General features: G+C 41.6%; 1 protein-coding gene across 5 annotated transcripts in view; it reads right to left on the bottom strand.

Annotated features, from left to right (window-relative positions):
* hecw2b (HECT, C2 and WW domain containing E3 ubiquitin protein ligase 2b) overlaps positions 1-19631 on the bottom strand; it is a 413575-nt gene that overhangs the window by 84703 nt on the left and 309241 nt on the right. For all 5 annotated transcript variants that reach the window (XR_013577941.1, XM_078551841.1, XM_078551844.1 and 2 more), the window contains 4 exons: positions 18854-18937; positions 6994-7103; positions 2858-2978; positions 1603-1716 (listed from right to left, as the gene is read on the bottom strand). Coding sequence is in view for 4 of the 5 variants with exons in the window: in XM_078551841.1 (XP_078407967.1) it covers positions 1603-1716; positions 2858-2978; positions 6994-7103; positions 18854-18937 (429 nt within the window). In the remaining variant the exon portion in view is untranslated. The remainder of the gene's footprint in view (positions 1-1602; positions 1717-2857; positions 2979-6993; positions 7104-18853; positions 18938-19631) is intronic.

The following is a 19631-nucleotide window of genomic DNA, read 5'->3' as shown; positions in this document are numbered from 1 at the left end:
CAGGGGCTGGGTCCCCTGGAATCCCCAGCTGCAGAGAGGAGGGGCACTGCTGCTCTGCTACTTTGTTGCATTCTTGCAACTGAGGAAAATGTGGAGCAGCAAATACCTGCGGAGCCCCCTACCCAGTCAATGCTCATTAACATGAGGCATCAGGGCAACAAAGAACAAGGTAAGTTCCATGTACATCACCTCTCTTTTGGTTGGGATGGGAGTCTCTTTAAAAAAAAAGTTTTTACGTCATTGTGGCTTTTAAAGCAATCATCCTCCTGAAAAAAAGTGATGTGAAAATATTTTTTTCTGAACTGATCTTCAGGGGTTCCAAAGACAGGAGGATTGCCAGGGTCCTGATCTACAGTAAATATATATGTATTCAAATCAAAAGTTTCAACCATATGTTGACATTTGGAAGCTAATGATACATTTCATACCTATAAAACATGAGGTATACCTTGTAAAGTTAGGCCACAAAATTTATACAGAATGCATGCAATGTAAGAAATGGTAAATAAATAAATTTACTGTAATGTATTTTGAAGCATGCCCATCATGTTTTTCTCTGTCTTCTTTTTCAACCATTCTCTTAAACTTGTGTTAAACATTAATGTTTTGGGCAAGTTAATTATGATTTATGAAACAGGATAACACATCAGAAAGTTCCATATCTATTACTTAGAAATCCAACCTGACGGAGTTCTCATTTTACCAACCAACCAAGTGCCCTGGATAGGTGCCAAACTCAGTCTTTGCATCATTCATTTGTACTGATCTTCACCATCTTCATTTGTAGTTTGACAGACAGATTAAGAACTTAAAATCTGTCAGCCATGGATTTTTATATGGAGCACAGTATACACTCGTTGGAAATCAGCAATCCATTTGTGCTTTACCATGTAGTTAGTGTCCATTTTAATGGTGCTGAGATACTAGGTAAATGAATTTTTGTTCTGTGATGAGCCTCAGCCTCAGATACTTTGTTGGTGCTACCCTGTCACATCATAATACGTGCAAAATCATATAGCAGATAAGCAGTACCAGCTGTGAGTTGAAGAAGCTTTTATTAATTGTCTGCTGCACAAATACAATATTAAACATGGTTCAGATTCTACAGCTGAAATTTTACGTTCCCCCCACAATACTCCCCACTGCCCAGAAGGGGTGCAAAATTGCTTGCCATGGTGGGAGCGGGTGCCAGGCTACCCTCACCAACCCCCACTCCCCACCCCCTCCCCACTAGTTGTTCGTGCCAGCCTGGCCCTGGTGAGACCCTGGACTTACAAAGTCTTGGACCAGTCCAGGTCCACGGCATCTCTTCTCTGGGGACTGTCTGTAGTCCTAGCAGTGGCCACCGCTTTTTGTGGCACTGCTGGGACTAGCTAGCTGCTAGCCATTTGATTGGCCAGCCGCTCTCAGAATTGGGACTTTCTCCCGGATGGGACAAAAATTTCACCTTGAGCCAATTAACAGCCTAACGGTTAATTGCTGCTGAGTGACCCAGGCAATTGAATGCGGGCTCACCCCGGCTTTCCAGCCTGGGAGCGGGGCCACTGACTCTGTGTAAAATTCCAGCAAACTAGTGCTATACTGATTTATTTGTGTACTCACCCTTCCTCCCCAACAAACGTAACATAGAGCTTATTTCTTTGAAGATCTTTCCTGGAACAGCCCATAATCTGGTTGAATGCATCTTCAAGCAAGTGATCTCTTCTGATGATCAACCTTCAGTACACAAGATTATCAAAATGAATCAATTTATTTTTGAGAAAGAGGAAAACCAGAACAAACCATACATATCTCATAATTTTATCTAGCACTTCAAATAAGAATATGGTGTCTCCTGTGATGGCCTAATTTTCTGGAGCCTAGATTGTTGCAGCAAAGAGCAGGATATAGGTTCATGACCATAGTGCTCAACATTATTCATTTCTGCTATGCCATTAGCAAAGTGTTTATTTCAGCCCAGTTGTTTACCACAGAAAGGAAGGGAGAAAAAAACTGAATGGACAACCACCTTGGCTGCACTCCCAGGCATCCTACCGGCTGACATCAAAATGATAGCCTGGGAGCAAACCGCCCACCCGTCTCTCCAGATAATATAATGCAGTGCAAAACAAAGGGAAGATTACAGCTGCTTCAAAGTAGCCACGCCCCCAATTTGAAACAAGATTGTGGCTTTTTATATTAGTCACTATTGAAATTTATTTTCTGTAATTTACATTTTCTTCAATCATAAATCATAACAACAACAACTTACACTTATATAACACCTTCAATGTAATGAAAACTCCCAAGACACTTCAGAGAAGCATTATAAAACAAACTATGACACTGGGCCACGTAAAGAGGTATTAGGTCAGATGACCAAAAGCTTGGTCAAAGAGGTAGATTTTGAGGATTGTCTTAAAGGGGGAAAGCATCTTAAAAAGGTATAGATTTGTAGGGAGGAGGGATATTGAGGCCAAGGCTACAGAAGGCATGGCCACCAATGGTGGAGCAATTAAAATTAGGGATGCATAAAAGGTCAGAGTTAGAGGTGCGTGGATATCTCTTAGGTATGCAGGCCTCGAGGCGATTACACAGGTAGGGAGAGGTGAGGCCATGGAGGGATTTGAAAACAAGGATGAGAATTTTAAAATCAAGTCATTGCTTGATCGGGAGCCAGAGTAGATCAGCAAGCACAATGGTTATAGGAGACTGGGACTTACTGGGTCACAAGAAGATTTGCCAGGTATTGGAGACATCATTGACAACTACATCTTATGTGCACAGCAGACAACTTCAACTGTATTACACGTATTCCTGCTCTCAATATACATGCCTCAATACAATTATTTCTCAACATTCTCCATTAATGACTCACTTTAACTTTCCTGGTCCTTGACCATAGCCCTTTGTTTCCAGTTTTCTATAGAAGTTTCTGAGTTTAGCTTCAAAGTCCCTCTTATAAGGAGCTGGAGCACGAGCATTGGCACGTTGGGTACCTGCAAACATTAGTATTTAAAACTTGGCAAAACAGTTCTCTTTAAGTCAACAAAACTGAATTTGTCATACAAGTGAAATCACTAATAATGTGCAGCAGTAGGTTCAACAACAGATATATAAGTGTTACACTTGCCATTGTATTTTATATGGAACTGTAAAATTTGTAAGCAACCCAATACAACACTTAATTCCCTTATATGGACCTCTGGTCAAGGAACCTACCTCAAAATGTTAACCTATTTTTAATGGTGAGAAAAATTATGTACATTTCCAGCATTTTCTGTTATACGTCTGAATTCTCTAATGCATCACTGGTTCTGAATAAGGATACAAGCGAAAGTTTTGTAAGAACTGGCCTCATTTCGAGCCCACCCAGCAATTGTGCAAGACACAGGTGAATCCATTCATCTACAATTTGCTTTTGTGGCGAGAGATAGGAGGAGAGTAGGTCTTGAATGGAAGAAGAAAATGGCATCAGGTCAAACTTGGGCAAGGAAGCCTCCTGCTGATTACCACCTGCTGGCCCCTTTAACTGATGAAACTCTTTCGAGTTACCAACAGTCACAGATTGCAACTTCTTTCGAGTACAATCACAGTTCTTGGTTTTCCGGGAGTGGGACATGAACCCACAACCCTCTGATTCAAAGGCGAGGGTGCTATGAACTGAGCCACAGCTGACACCTCTTTAACTGATGAATCAGTATTCCTCCATGTTGAACACCAATTGGAAAGAGCACTGAGGATGGAAAGGGCACAGAACGTACTCTGGGTGGGGCATTTCAATGTCCATCACCAACAGTGGCTCGGTAGCACCACTATTGAATGAGTTGGCCAAATCCTAAAGGATATAGCTGCCAGACTGGGCCTGCGGAAGGTGGTGAGGGAACTAACAAGAGGGAAAAGCCTACTTAACCACATCCTCATCAATCTACCTTTCGCAGATGCATCTGTCCATGACAGTTTTGCTAGAAGTGACAACTGCACAGTCCTTGTGGAGACAAAGTCCCATCTTCACATGAGGATACCCTCTATTGCGTTGTGTGGTACTACCATGTGCTAAATGGGATAGATTTTGAACATCTAGCAACTCAAAGCTGGGCATCCACGAGGCACTCTGGGCCATCAGCAGCAGCATAATTGTATTCAACCACAATCTGTAACTTCATGGCCCTGCATATCCCTCGCTTTACCATTACCATCAAGCCAGGGATCAATCCTGTATCAAAGAAGAGTGCAGGAGAGCATGCCAGGAGCAGTACCAGGTATACCTAAAAATGAGGTGTCAACCTGGTGAAGCTACCACACGGGACCAGCATGCAATAGACAGAACAAAGTGATTCCACAACCAACAGATCAGATCTAAGCTCTGTAGTCCTGCCACATCCAGACAAGATGACGATGGACAATTAAACAACCAACAGCAGGAGGGGGGGCACCATAAATATCTCCATCCTCAATGATGGGGGAGCCCAGCACATCAGTGCAAAAGACAAGACTGATGCATTTGCAACCATTTTCAGCCAGAAGCGCCAGGTGGATGATCTGTCTCAGCTTTCTTCTGAGGTCCCCAGCATCACAGATGCCAGTCTTCAGCCAATAGAATTCACTCCACGTGATATCAAGAAACAGCTAAAGGCACTGGATGCTGCAAAGGCTATGGGCCCTGTCAACATTCCAGCAATAATACTGAAGACATGTGCTCCAGAACTTGCTGCGCTCTTAGCCAAGCTGTTCCAGTGCAGCTACCCAGCAATGTGGAAAATTGCCCAGATATGCCTGTCCACAAAAAGCAGGACAAATCCAATCCAGCCAGATACTGCCCCATCAGTCTACTCTCAATCATCAGCAAAATGTTGGAAGGTGTCGCCAACAGTGCTATCTCAAGTGACAGTTATTCAGCAATAACCTGCTCATTGACACTCAATTTGGGTTCCACCAGGGCCACTCAGCTCCTGACCTCATTACAGCCTTGATCCAAACATGGTCAAAAGAGCTTAAATGTCAAGAGTTGAGGAGAGGGTGACTACCCTTGATATCAAGACAACATTTAGCCGACTGTATCATCAAGGAGCTTTAGCAAAACTGAAGTTAATGGGAATCAGGGAGAAAACTCTCCACTGGTTTTTTGGAGTCATACATAGCACAAAGGGAGATAGTTATGATTGTTGGAGGTCAATCATCTCGGTCTCGGGACATTGCTGCAGGAGTTCCTCAGGATAGCATCCTAGGCCTAACTTTCTTCAGCTGCTTCATCAATGATCTTCCATCCACCATAAGGTCAGAAGTAGGGATGTTCGCTGATGATTGCACAATGCTCAGCACCATTTGCAACTCCAAAGGTACTAAAAGCAGTTTGTGTCCATATTCTCAAGACTTGGCCAATATTCAGGCTTGGGCTGATAAGTGGCAAGTAATATTCTTACCATGCAAGTGCCATGCAGTGATCATCTCCAACAAAAGAGATTCTAATCATCTCCCCTTGACATTCAATGGCATTACCATCACTGAATCCCCATTATCAACATCTTGGGGTTACCATTGACTAGAAGCTGAACTAGACCAGTCATATAAATACTGTGGCTACAACAGCAGGTCTGGGAATTCTTCAGGGAGTAACTCACCTCCTGACTCCCAAAAGCCTGTCCACCATCTACAAGGCACAAGTCAGGAGTGTGATGAAAAACTCTCCACTTGCCAAGAAGAGTACAGCTCGAACAATATTCAGGAAGCTCGACCCCATCAACCACCTTAAAAATTCTCTCCCTCCAGCACCAACGCACAGTGGCAGCAGTATGTACCATCTACAAGGTGCGCTGCAGCAACTTACTAAGGCCTCTTCGCAGCACCTTCCAAACCCACGACCTCTATCACCTAAAAGGACAAGGGCAGCAGATGCATGGGAATATCACCACCTGCAAGTTACCCTCCAAGCCATATGCCATCCTGACTTGGAACTATATCATTCCTTCATTGCCGCTGGGTCAAAAATCCGGGAACTACCTTCCTAACTGCACTATGAGTTAACATACACCACATGGCCAGCAGCGGTTCAAGAAGCTGGTTTACTGCCATCTTCTCAAGGGCAATTAGGGAATGGGCAATAAATGCTGGCCTACCCAGTGACGTCCACATCCCGTGAATGAATAAATAATAAAAACAATAAAATGGACTTTGGTTAATTTTAATCTTATTTTCCCAATGTGCACTGAATCGATTCCACAGCTAGTAGTTAAATATCATGCTTCTTTGCCGTCAAAGTTTCTTTGTAAGAAACGGGCTTACACTCTAAAAAACAATAACCAGACGGTACAATCAAACTTGCACTTCACTCAGAAGTGGCAAAGTCAGCCCCTCAATATAAAGGCTACTTATGGACATAAGCATTTTATAGAAGAGTTTTGTCTAAAAAATCTCACCTTATTTTTACTTCAAGTTTCAAGCACTGCAGTTGGTCAAACCCAATCTTTAATTAACAATGTAAACCTGTTCATGTGTAGCTGACAAATGGGAGGCCATCACTTTATTCACAATTCCATAGAAATATCACTGTGTGGACAGTTCTCACATTTCAGTTAATCTTTAAATCCCTCCTCAAGTATTTATAATATTATCAAATTCCATCCCCCTTTCCTATTAACATTACTTTTAGAAAAATATCAGTGATAATGTCTTACCAGAGGTGATAAACATATAGAGCTTAGTGTCTCTAGTCAATTAAGATTCCCTATTGTTTAATTCCTGGTTTGCAATTTAATTCCATCTGTCTGGATTTTCCCTCCAAATCCTTTACACCTCTCTTCTTTTATATGATTGCTTCTCACTTTGAATTTTATAGAATTTACCTAATAAAAATGGTTTAAATCCAAATATGCAAACTAATAAGCATGGGTGATATATCTTTCATTAGGTTGTAAGTGCTATTACAAAATGTTACATGGAAATGTTCTTCTTATTTACATTTTCTACCACATTCATCATTCTAATCATCACATGGTCAGGTTATCTAACATTTACCTGGGGAGTTCTGAGGTGATGATACAGGGGAACCACGTGGAGACTGGCAATAACTGGGATGAAGTAAGGCATGTGGTGGCACATAGGACATAATCTCATCTTCAAACAAACTGTCCAGGACAGAAACCAAAGAATAGATCATTATTTTAAAAACATTGATTTCCTTTTGATTATTTACAATGTTTATGTTGGTATCCAACTATTTCACAAAAATAAATTTTCAGACTAGAATTGACGTGCAATTACTACATTTTTCTCTTAATTTAATATGATGGTTTATATTAATTTGGATAAGACATTAAACCAATTCCCAGCCTGCCTTCTCAGGTAAAGGATCCATGGCATTATTCAAAGGCAAAAGGGAGTCTTCCCACTACCCTGGTTCACATTTGGGGGGAGGCAGTGGCATAGTGGTATTGTCACTGACTAGTATTCCAGCGACCCCGGGTAATGCTCTGGGGACCTGGGTTCGAATCCCACCATGGCAGATGGTGAAATTTGAATTCAGTAAAAATCTGGAATTAAAAGTCTGATTGCTGATTGTCGTAAAAACCCATCAGGTTCAGTAATGCCTTTTAGGGAAGGAAATCTGCCATCCTTACCTGGTCTAGTCTACGTGTGACTCCAGAACCACAGTTGACTCTTAAATGCCCCCTGAACAAGGGCAATTAGGGATGGGCATACATCCCATGAATGAATATTAAAAAAAAATTATCCCTCGACGAATACCATCAAGAACTGAATATCTGGTCATTTATGTCATTGCTATTTGTGGGACCTTGCCGTGTGCAGATTAACTGCCACATTTCCTACATTACATTAGTGACGACAATTCAGAAGAATTTAATTCGTTGTGAAGCGCTTTGGGACATTCTGAGCATGTGAAAGGCTGCGAAGCCTTGATTGCTCTCTCTTTCAATTGCTCACCCAGTTTAATACAAGAAATTGTATTTGCTGACAATGAATGTTCATTGTTAGTGTGACAACTATCGCTAGCACTGGAGATAACATTCACCAGCAAGCCATTCAACATGCAAGGGGTCTAAAAGTTAAGCTGGTGCCATCTTTGTACTGACTCATGCAAAAAGTACAATCTGAATGTGACACATCTAATGCTTTTCCTTAAAACACAACTCTTTTATCTCTAAAAGTAGAACCAGGGAATGGAGTGTATGTTTACTATTAATCGCCTTTTTGTAGCAAAGTAACAGCTATAATAGCAGAAGTAGAATATCTCAAAATGAGAAATCAGAATTATTAATTTATATAATTGCTACTGTGTTTTGTAAATGAAAAAAACCAAAGGACAAACTGTTGCTCCATATCCCATATAGTATTTGTCATTTACATTGCCCAGGACATGCTGAGTATCACTGATCCAAACCAATGGGTTTTAAGAGGATTTTGCTGCTATTTTAGCTGCAAAGAAAAAACAGAATTTGTTTTATTGGTAGACTGTTTCAGAATTAAGAGCACTAATTAGAAAAGGTGCAGTTCCCGTGTGTACTCCTTGCCAAAAATAGTGTTCTCCACTGAACTCTATACCGGTAAACAATTTACAATGGGCTAGGTTCTGAGCTGGAGATTTTAATGGAGAGGTGCATACCTGTGGAATGTTCCACTTGCACAAGCATCTGTTACCCTATCACTTCTGGCTGAAAATAAATAAATCAACAAGGTGCTCTGCTGCACAAAAATGCTTGTTACGATATTTTGGATTTTACATTTTGCTAAAGACAGGTCTTCATTTTTAAAATTTTTATCACATGATATTTATTCTTAAAATAAAAAAAACAGTGCTGCCTTTTTGTGCAATCGCTCCAGCAACGTATAACTGTAGGGGACAAATCTGTGACCGATCATTTAAGATGATACGATGAATAATAATTATAAGAAATAAACATTCTGCACAATCTTCATTCAACTGAAAGAGAATTAAGAACAAATACATTTAACAATATTATAAAGCAGCTAAGAATGAGGCAGTTATGTAATCAAAGGCAAAAAAACTTTATTAAAATTTTTAAAACCCTACAGGAAACTTCATCCCGCCTGTGGATGAGGTTTCATGTTTTTTCTACTTTCTGCCGGGGCTCCTGGCCTTAAGGTTGGATGGGCAGGTCTACTAATTACCTTAATTGAACTGTCAATGGCCTCAATTGGCCATTGACAGGTTGGCGGGCACGCAGCTGATTTTGCTGCGCCCCTGCCTTCCTGAAAATTTGAATGGGGCTCAGTGATGTTAGGAGTTCCGCTCGACGTCACCGTGCGTCATTTTACGCGTCGGCAAGCGGGCCCCGCCCCCACTCGCTGACGGTAAGATCCTGCCCATTAACTCTGATTCTCTCCCCAGCAATGCTGCCAGACCTGTTGAGTATTTCCAGCATTTTCAGCTTGCACAATTGAAAGGTTCAGGTCTACTAGGGAATGCCAGGTAAGCAAAGGCTTTGTGGAGTCGGTGTGGTTTATCCAAAATGGTGCTGGGAACCCAGATCCAGAAGTCCTACCCTCATTTCCAACAGATCCTATTTTCGTTGGTAGGGGAATGGGATGTGACTCACACGTGGGGGAAACCTGAACTCAGCAGGGCCACTTGAGCTCATTGCTGAATTCAAACAGACCTCATTTTCAGTGAAACAAAGGCCTCAATCCCACAGAATGTGAGTCATGATTTTTTTTTTAAAGAGTAGATTTAATTGCTCATTAAGGGCTGATAAGGTCTGTGGAACTGCCAAGCTGTCAAGTTATTTAAATGGATGGCCCTTTAAATTGTGGGGAAAAAAAACAGCCTTCCTGTGCCTGTGTGTTTTAGAAAATCTGTACTTGTAGTTTCGCCAGATGTTTGCTGACAGAACCCTACAGTGCTATTTCATGAAACTAACTTTTTTTTCATTATATTATTGTGGTTTATTGCAAAGTAGATTTATGGGGCTAAATATAGTTGGGTCTTTGTGTGATTTAATTACATTTGGACTCAAGTAGACTGCAAGTTTGAAATCATCAAAAGAAGCTAGGTGCTTGACATGCTAATGAGTAAACATGGATGCTGGCTTAGCATGTAAGGTGTGAAGGGAATTTGCATTTTTTAGATAAATGAAGAGATTTGGATTTCAACGGGCTCTTAGTCTGTTTACAACTAGCCAGGTAAGCAAGGCTAAGGAATGTGTTTATTTTTCCCAAAGGTTACTGACGATATATATTGGCAACATTAAAGTTTTTATGTTTTGAGGAAGATACAGTTTCAAAGACATATGGAACATTAGAATTTACATATTAAAAAGAGAGAAACACATGTAAAGGAGAATGAAAGGCTATGTGTCAGAAGGCCATGTGCAATCTAACAGGAGTGTGTGAAATGGCCTTAATGAAGCCCCCAGCATTTGTGCATAAGTCTGCTACATAACAAATCTGAAGCTGGGGAAAAACCATTTGGAGTTCCATTGTCAACTGGGTATTGTGTTAATTTGCTGGTTCTGTTTTAAATCTAAAATCTATTTTGGGCCATTGCCTGAAAGGGAGTGCAACTGACAGTCAGGTTAATTAGGCATTTTAGGAGTTATTATAGTAGTAAATAACTGTGGTCTTAAGTTATGTGCTTGAAGTCTTTTGTATTTTGTTAATAAATATTTTTATTTAACTTTTAAAATCTCTATAGGTCTTGGTGGACCTTTTACTTCTGAATTCAGTGCACACATCTTGTAATAAATACAAATTGCAAAACAGTTGTTATAGTGTGACCTAGTTTCCCTTGTGGATTTGGTTCGCCTGGCACACATCATCTGCCATGTCATAACAGCATTATTACTGCTTGTCTGCTTCCACAACCTGTCATTATCACAGTGGGGGTGGGGAGAGGTTCTGAAAGTTCACAGTTTGATTGCCAGTTCCAAGAGTTTATTAAATGATTCGCTTTCTTTGATGTGGGGTTATGAATACAGTTGTTTGTTTTTATATGAGATTAAGTGCTTGAGAGGACTTAAATATACTGAATGGGCTTTTATGAATGAGTTTTTTTATATAGTGAAGTTGGCAATACATACTTAGAACTTTATTTTATTTCATCTCAGCATAGCTACTGAGGTCTACCCATGGTAGATACTGGATGTCTTGACATAGACGGTGTAAGGGCAAAGGATGGTGGGTGGGGAGGCATGGGTTGGCATTAGTTAGCACTAAGTTGGCACAGGGGCTATAAGGGACTCTGGGGATGAGTGGGGCACAAGGGTTGGCATAGGGGCTATAAGAAGCCATGGGATGATGGGGGGTCATGAGCTGGCACTAAGATGGCATAGGGGCTATATATGTAAGGGACCCTGGGGATGAGTGAGGCACATGTGTTGGCACTGGGGCTATAAAGGGGCCAATGGGGATGAATGGAGGAGCCTGAGTTGGCGTGGCAGGTACAAAGAGTCTTTGGATGTTGGGGGGCCATGGGTTGGCATGAATGGGGCATGGGTGAGAGGATGGGGAATTGTGGGGGTGAGGGCTAAAGGGCCCAATATTTAACAAAACAATTGGACCAAGTCCCAGAGATGCGAGATGGGCCTTTCAAACAGCCTGCCTCAACACTCGGCAGCCCCTTTGGCTGCTTCCGATCTACATCTGGGACTCACCCACTTCTCCCCAACTTCCCCACCAAACCGCCACCTCCCACCCCCTCCCCCCTCCTCCACTGGGGTTTATTTTCTCTCTAACCACCCACTTCAAGCAAACCTCTTCTGAGTAAATTTATCTGATTCATGTGTATTTCTTTTTGCATAAAGTAGATTAAGGATTCTTCAATCATTATGGGGAGAACTCTAGATAATCCTACAAAACTAAGTCTATGCAGCAGTGGGGAAGCAGTCATTTGATAGCTTCACAAGAAAATTAGGCCTGGGATAGCAAGTTAATTGCCTTGAATTTGCCTGGAATACCCATTAAAAACTGTTAAAACTAATATTGGTCCAATTCACAACAGTAGCAATTGTCAATATGGTCCTAGTTTAAAGGAGATATAGTAATTTCATTACTTTCGTAAGCTTTAGCCGATACCTTGTTCACTTTTTGGTGAAAGGATTAATAGTGAGGTCTAACAAGTATGTGAATAATTTCAAAATTCCAACTGCCTAGCATTTGGCTCTCCATTCACCACAACATTTCTGCAGCTACTGATTTTCCTAAGTGCACACTCACCTACAACTTTGATGCCCGAGTACCCAATAAAACCATTTCTCTTGCTACCCTAGCTGTTCCTCTGCCCTCATCTTCACGCCCTTAAGTCCAAAGAATGCAGACTTGAAAGGATATGGCAACTTGTTCAGCCTTTCACTGCCAGATCTGGCTACGCCACATAAAGCGCGCTAAGGTCCTGATCTTGTCTGCTCAAACTACTCACTATTCCAGGATGATCTTAGATTGCAAAGATAACCCCTGTCTTCTTTTCTCGACTGTAAATCATCTTATTGAATCACTCTATTCTGTCTTCTCTGCTCTCACCTCCAGCAATATATGCGAGGAGCTCACTGACTTTTTTTTGTCACTAAGATCAAGATCTTCTGATCAACTGCCTCTGCACTTTCCTCCCTTCCACTAACCCAAAGGCCAACCATCTTTTAAAGGTCCTCTTTGACCTAGCCCTGAATATGTATCTTTCTCTAGTTTCTCTTCTATCTCCCTCATGCCCTCTCTGAGTTCACCTTGTTCATGACTACCTCCTCCTCCTCCCTCAACCCTATTCAACTAAACTCTTGACCACTCAATTTTCTCTCTATATACCTGTGTTAGCCAATATTGTTAACGTTAACCAGATTTCTGCCCCCGTTGCAGTACCGGAATGCTTCTCATCAAAATCACAAATGACATCCTATGTGACTGTGACAAAGGTCAACTATTCCTCCACATCCTTCTCAACCTGTCTGCAGCCTTTGACACAGTTAACCACACCATCCTCCCCAATGCTTCTCTGCTGTCATTCAGCCGAGTGGGACTGCTCCCACCTGGTTCCATTTTTAATATCTAATCGTAGCCACAGTATCAATTGTTTATTCCTGTCTGGCACCAAAGTAAAACAGGAAAGGTGGCCAAACCATGGCTTACAAGGGAAATTAGAGATAGTATTAGATCCAAGGAAGAGGCATACAAATTAGCTAAAAAAAAACAACAGACCTGAGAATTGGGAGCAGTTTAGAATTCAGCAAAGGAGGGCCAAGGGATTAATTAAGGAGGGGGAAATAGAAAACGAGAGTAAGCTTGTGGGGAACATAAAAACTGACTGTAAAAGTTTCTATAGGTATGTGAAGAGAAAAAGATGAAGATAAATGTAGGTCCCTTACAGTCAAAAACAAGGGAATTTATAATGGGGAACAAGGAAATGGCTGGCCAACTAAATACATACTTTGGTTCTGTCTTCACAAAGGAGGACACAAATAACATATCAGAAATGTTGGGGAACACAGGGTTTAGTGAGAGGGAGGAACTGAAGGAAATTAGTATTAGTAGGGAAATGGTGTTGGGGAAATTGATGGGATTGAAGGCCAATAAATCCCGAGGGCCTGATAGTCTACATCCCAGAGTATTTAAGGAAGTGGCCCTAGAAATAGTGGATACATTGGTGGTCATCTTTGAGATTCTATAGATTCTGGGACAGTTCTTACAGATTGGAGAGTAGCTAATGTAACCCCGCTATTTAAAAAGGGAGGTAGAGAGAAAACAGGGAACTATAGACCAGTTAGCCTGACGTTGGGGAGAATTCTAGAGTCCACTAAAAAGATTTAATAGTTGAGCACTTGAAAAACAGTGACAGAATCGGACAGAGTCAGCATGGATTTATGAAAGGGAAATCATGCTTGACAAATCTACTGGAATTTTTCAAGGATGTAATTAGTAGAGTAGATGAGGGGAAGCCAGTGGATGTGGTTTACTTGGACTTTCAGAAGGCTTTTGACAAAGTCCCACATAAGAGATTAGTGTGTAAAATTAAAGCGCATGGGATTGGGGGTAGTGTATTGAGATGGATAGGAAACTGGTTGGCAGACAGGAAACAAAAAGTAGGAATAAACGGGTCTTTTTCCGAATGGCAGGTAGTGACTAGTAGGGTACCGCATGGATCGGTGCTGGGACCCCAGCTATTCACAATATATATTAATGATTTAGATGAGGGAACTAAATGTAATATCTCCAAATTTGTAGATGACACCAAGCTGGGTGGGAGGGTGAGCTGTGAGAAGGATGCATAGGTGCTTCGGTGTGATTTGGACAAGCTGAGTGAGTGGGCAAATGCGAAAGGGATCAAAGGATATGGGGAGAATGCAGTATAACGTGGATAAATGTGGGGTTATCCACTTTGGTAGCAAAAACTGGAAGGCAGATTATTATCTGAATGGTTATAAATTGAGAGAGGGGAATGTGCAACGAGACCTGGGTGTCCTCGTACACTAGTCGCTGAAGGTAAGCATGCAGGTGCAGCAGGCGGTAAAGAAGGCAAATGGTATGTTGGCCTTCATAGTGAGAGGATTCAAGTACAGGAGCAATTGCTGCAATTATACAGGGCCTTGGTGAGACCACACCTGGAAGATTGTGTACAGGTTTGGTCTCCTTATCTGAGGAAGGATGTTCTTGCTATAGAGGGAGTGCAGCGAAGGTTTACCAGGCTGATTTCTGGGATGGCGGGACTGACATATGAGGAGAGATTGAGTTGGCTAGGATTATATTCACTGGAGTTCAGAAGAATGAGGGGGGAATCTCATAGAAACCTATAAAATTCTAACAGGGCTAGACAGGAAGATGTAGGAAGGATGTTCCCGATGGGGGAGAGCCCAGAACTAGGGGTAACAGTCTGAGGATACGGGGTAGACCATTTAGGACTGAGATGAGGAGAAATTTCTTCACCCATGAGTGGTGAGCCAGTGGAATTCACTACCACAGAAAGTAGTTGAGGCCAAAACATTGTATGTTTTCAAGAAGGAGTTAGATATAGCTCTTGGGGCGAATGGGATCAAAGGATATGGGGAGAAAGCAGGAGCAGGCTATTGAGTTGGATGATCAGCCATGATCATGATGAATGGCGGAGCAGGCTCGAAGGGCCGAATGGCCTACTCCTGCTCCTATTTTCTATGTTTCTATCACTTGCAGTGGCTTCTCTTCCCATTCCCGCACCGTTACCTCTGGTGTCCCCAAGGATCTATCCTTGGCCCCTTTTTCTCATCTACTTGCTGCCCCTCAGCGACATCATCTAAAAATACAGCGTTAGTTTTCACATGTATGCTGATGATACCCAGCTCCATCTCCCCGCCACCCTTCTTGATTCCTCCACTGTTCCTAAAGTTTCAGACTGCTTATCTGATGCCCAGTACAGGATGAACAAAAATTTTCTTCAATTAAATACTGGGAGCTCTGTTTTGGTCCCTGCTCTCAATGCCACTCCATAGCTACCAACTCCATTCTTCTTCCTAGCAGCTGTCTGAGATTAGGCCAAGCTCTTCACAACCTTGGTGTCATACTCAATCCTGAAATGAACTTCCCACCACATATTTGTGCGTCTCTTTCCACCTCTGCAACATCACCTGACTTGGCTCTGCCTCAGCTCAACTGCTGCTGAAACCTTCATTGAGGCCTTCGTTATCTTGAGACTTGATTGTTCCAATACATGCCTGATTGGCCACCCACATTCCATCCTTCGTAATCTTGAGGTGATTGAAAACCCTGCTGCCTGTGTCCTGACTCACAACAAGTCCCATTCACCTATCATCCTTGTGGCCACTGACCTACATTGGCTTCCGGTCAAGCAACGTCTTAATTTTAAAATTCTGATCCTTGTTTTCAAATTCCACCATGGTGTCGCCCCTCCCTACTTCTGTAATCTCCTTCAACCCCACAACCCTCCTGGATATGTGTTCTTTTAATCTTAGCCTCTTGTGCATCCCCAGTTTTAACTGCTCCACCATTGGTAGCTGCACCTTAAGTTGCCTAGGCCCCAAACTCTGGAATTCCCTCCCTACATCTCCTTGCTTTCTTTGTTTAAGACACTCCTTAAAACCTAGCTCTTTGACCAAGCTTTTGGTCATCTGAGTATTGCTGAAAAAAGACATGCTGTCAAAGCTTTTTATCTTGCATTCATCAGGACAGATGCAAAAATGCCAAATTTCAAAGGGAATAACAACCAATACTGCACAGGATAGAGGTGCTGATTGGTGGACATGTTGCCATGGTGAATGCACCAGAGAGCTACTGTTCCTCATGCTTTTATTTGTTCAAAAAAGGTGCTATGTCTGAACATATTCCTTTTGCCTGCAGAGGGCAGGTCTCCATATGAATAGCAAGTGTAAATGAGCTACATTGTGAGCTTGACTGATAATTTTAAATTGGTTGTCCATGTAATTCTTAGCACACTCGAGATTGTTCAGCAAGTGCTGTCCAATTGCAGGATCACATCTAACATTAGACATTACATGTTCTAAGTTTTGCAAGCATGCATTGGCTGAGTACAGTTAGTACTCTGCCTATTTTAAAAGCCGAAGGGGCGTGCTGTTTGATATAATCCGCCAGTCATTGGGATGTTCTGCCTAGTACCTGGCATCACATCAGCACTGAAAGTCATATACCACATTACTTATTTGTGTGCTAGGCAGAATGTCTTTTTGATGGTGGCATTCTGTTAGTGGAAGCCGCCACTTGTGTTTCCACTACATAGTAGCAGCGTGAAATGGCTGGCTTTAGCTGTTGCACACATTTTTGAGATGCTTTATCCTTCTAGGATAATTTGAGGTAGACTGGGAACTTTTCAACTTTTCAGGTCTGAAAGTGGCAGCCTTAGGCTCATTTGTGATACACAGTGAGCAATGATCTGATTAGGGTAACCATTAACCCGCAGGATAGCTTGATGCATACTATTTTGGCATCAAGCTTGCACGGTGAGCAAATGGCTTAGCCCCTATTTAGAAGATTGCCAATAAGGCCAACCTTGTAGCGCTTGGAGCTGTAGAAATCCTAATGTGTATATCGACCAGTGCAGGTAGGCTTGCGATACACAGGGTAGGGAGTCCATTAGCGGATCTCTCAACAGCATGTCGAGGAAAGGGAGCTGGTTAGACTGCTCCATTTCAAAGGTGAATTTCAGCATAGGTTGGAGCACATTAAGGTGTGTAAGGAAGTTCTTACATGCAGCTGCAGATTCCAATATCACAAACGTGTCACCGATGCATTGAAAATATGCAAGGAGTTAGGGGTCATTTCATCGAAAATGTATTTCTTGTGGAAACTGCTGAAAATGTTAGCAAAAGCTGGCCCTAGTGGGAAACTCATGGCAACACCATCTATTTGGGCATACATAGTGTCATTAAAGCTGATTTCAACTGCATGAGTTGCTAAGTTCACAAGTTCAATGAATACAGATTCAGAACAAGGTGGTGCATCTAGATTGCCATGATATAAAGATGTGCTGCAGATGTCTATAGCATCTTTAATGGCACATTAATAAACAGGCTCACAATGTCGAAGGAGCACACAGACATGGCATTGCTATCAATATGCAGGTCACCTATAGTCTTTGCAAAAGTGAAGGAATCCTTCACCATGTATGTGGAAAACTCACTCAGAACAGGTTGTAGCAACCATTTGGCCAATTCATGTTTTGTTGAGTGAATCATAGTATCCCCTTATGTGGCTCGGTGTCATGTCTTGTTCCAGAATGCTCCTGTGAAGTGCCTTGGCACATTTTATAATGTTAAAGGTGCAATATAAATGTAAGTGGCTGTTGTTGTTACAGTGGGAAATTGTAGAACATTTAACCATAGTCCAACTGGACCGTAGCACTCATTTCCAATCCTGGATATTCCTATGGTCATTGCTTGAATCAATGTTTTCTGCAATGATTAAAGTTGACCAATAAATGTACAGACTCAGTGAAAATATTGGCCAATTGACCATATAGCACATTTTTACATGTAACAAACTGAATGGTACTAGGTAAATGCTGCCCTTTCTGCTTACTGGGATTTTGAGAGAAAATCCGGCTAGACCTACATTTATTGGTGCCAACTGAAATCATCATCTCCCCTCTGAAAATGCAATACTTCAAGAAAGCCTAGTTAACTGTTCAAACTCCCCGACGTCCACTAAAAAGAATCTTTCATTCACTTAATCTAACACCAGTTCTGTCAAAGTTATTGGTGGTAAATGTAAAAAGTAACTTGTCTAGTGGTTAAAGTGGCAGTGGATGGTAAGTTTGCATAAAACAGATAGCTTATTACTCAAAACAAATGGGCACAGTTAAACTATTTTGCAAGATAAACCATCTGAACTTCTTCAAACAATTCAGCAATGGGCAGACACAGATCACTGGTGCTACAACATTACAGAACTCTCACAAATTAGCACTATTTAATTGTGTAATTAACTGTTTGAACCATCAATTTTCTATTCACTTGTTGAAAGTCGCTCCTCTCTTTAAGGTATTTTGTCCTTTCCCATGTCTTCCTCTTGCCATTCACTACCAAAACTGAGGAGGCAAGCAGATAATGGCTACAATGTCTACTCCGGTGCAGACTATCAGAGTGTGAGAAGAGAAAGTATTTTCCCTATGATGCTTTTCCGAATCAATCTTGAAACACTTGGTTTCTGCTCATCACTTGTTCACATTGTATGATTGAGATCAGAAATTTGACATGTAGGGACCAACAACACAAACTTACATCCTAACCATCCCTTGAGCCCTTTTAAGTATGCCAATCTCAAATAAACTACAGCTTAAAAGTTGGTTAGATGGATGTATGTTACTCAGTAATCTTGCTCCTTTGCCAATCAATATAAAGGCCTACAGCTACACTTAAACCTTGATATAATGTACCAAGATACATTCATCAGTGACATGGGATGCACCTACCTTAACAGCATAACAAGGTCTGCATCACTGGATAAGCGCCCCAATCCACTCGTTCCCTCGCTTCTGATAAACTGAACCTTCTCCCTGTGGAAATGTTCAAATAATTCAATAATATTCTTAGAAAACAACACAGCAATATATAACATGCAAACTGAAAAAAAACACAGGATGGACAAGGAAAAGTTCTGTGATGATCACAACTGAGTCTGCAATCATTGTTTGATAAAGGTGGCTTAATATGCTCGTGTGGCTGTGAGTTACTCATTTCAGCATCTTGTGTGCTTCCTATCAATGCCACTCCTGCTTTTGACAGCTAACTTCAAGTAGCAAAATTGACCAATACGGCCATCCATTTTATGGCACTGATGACCGACTTATGCTGAATTATAATCATTTAACCCCACTACTGTAAGCTTGCAATTTTGCACCAGGGTGGCACAGCATTTTAATGGCCAGTGCCTTTTTAAAAAAAAATCAAAATAAGGGCTACAAGTGATAGACTTTTGGAATTCAAAAAAGATACTTCCACCTGGCGCTTCAGAAACTAATATTCACCTTTGCTATCAACCACTCGTTTTCCTTGCTTTTAACTGCACAAGTTAGTGAAAATACAATCACAGCTTAATTTAAGTGGCATTCATAAAATGAATCATACTGGTATACTGGTACCCTTACTTCCCTTGACTCCACTTAATTTACAAGTCTGGACAAAGTAGACAGGAAGAAACTGCTCATGTTGGCGGAAAGATTGAGAACCAGAGGCTATCGATTTAGGTGA

Source organism: Cetorhinus maximus, chromosome 11, assembly GCF_964194155.1.
Source record: "Cetorhinus maximus chromosome 11, sCetMax3.hap1.1, whole genome shotgun sequence".
In the NCBI taxonomy this organism is placed as follows: Eukaryota; Metazoa; Chordata; class Chondrichthyes; order Lamniformes; family Cetorhinidae; genus Cetorhinus; species Cetorhinus maximus.
This window is presented reverse-complemented; position numbering and strand designations above follow the sequence as displayed.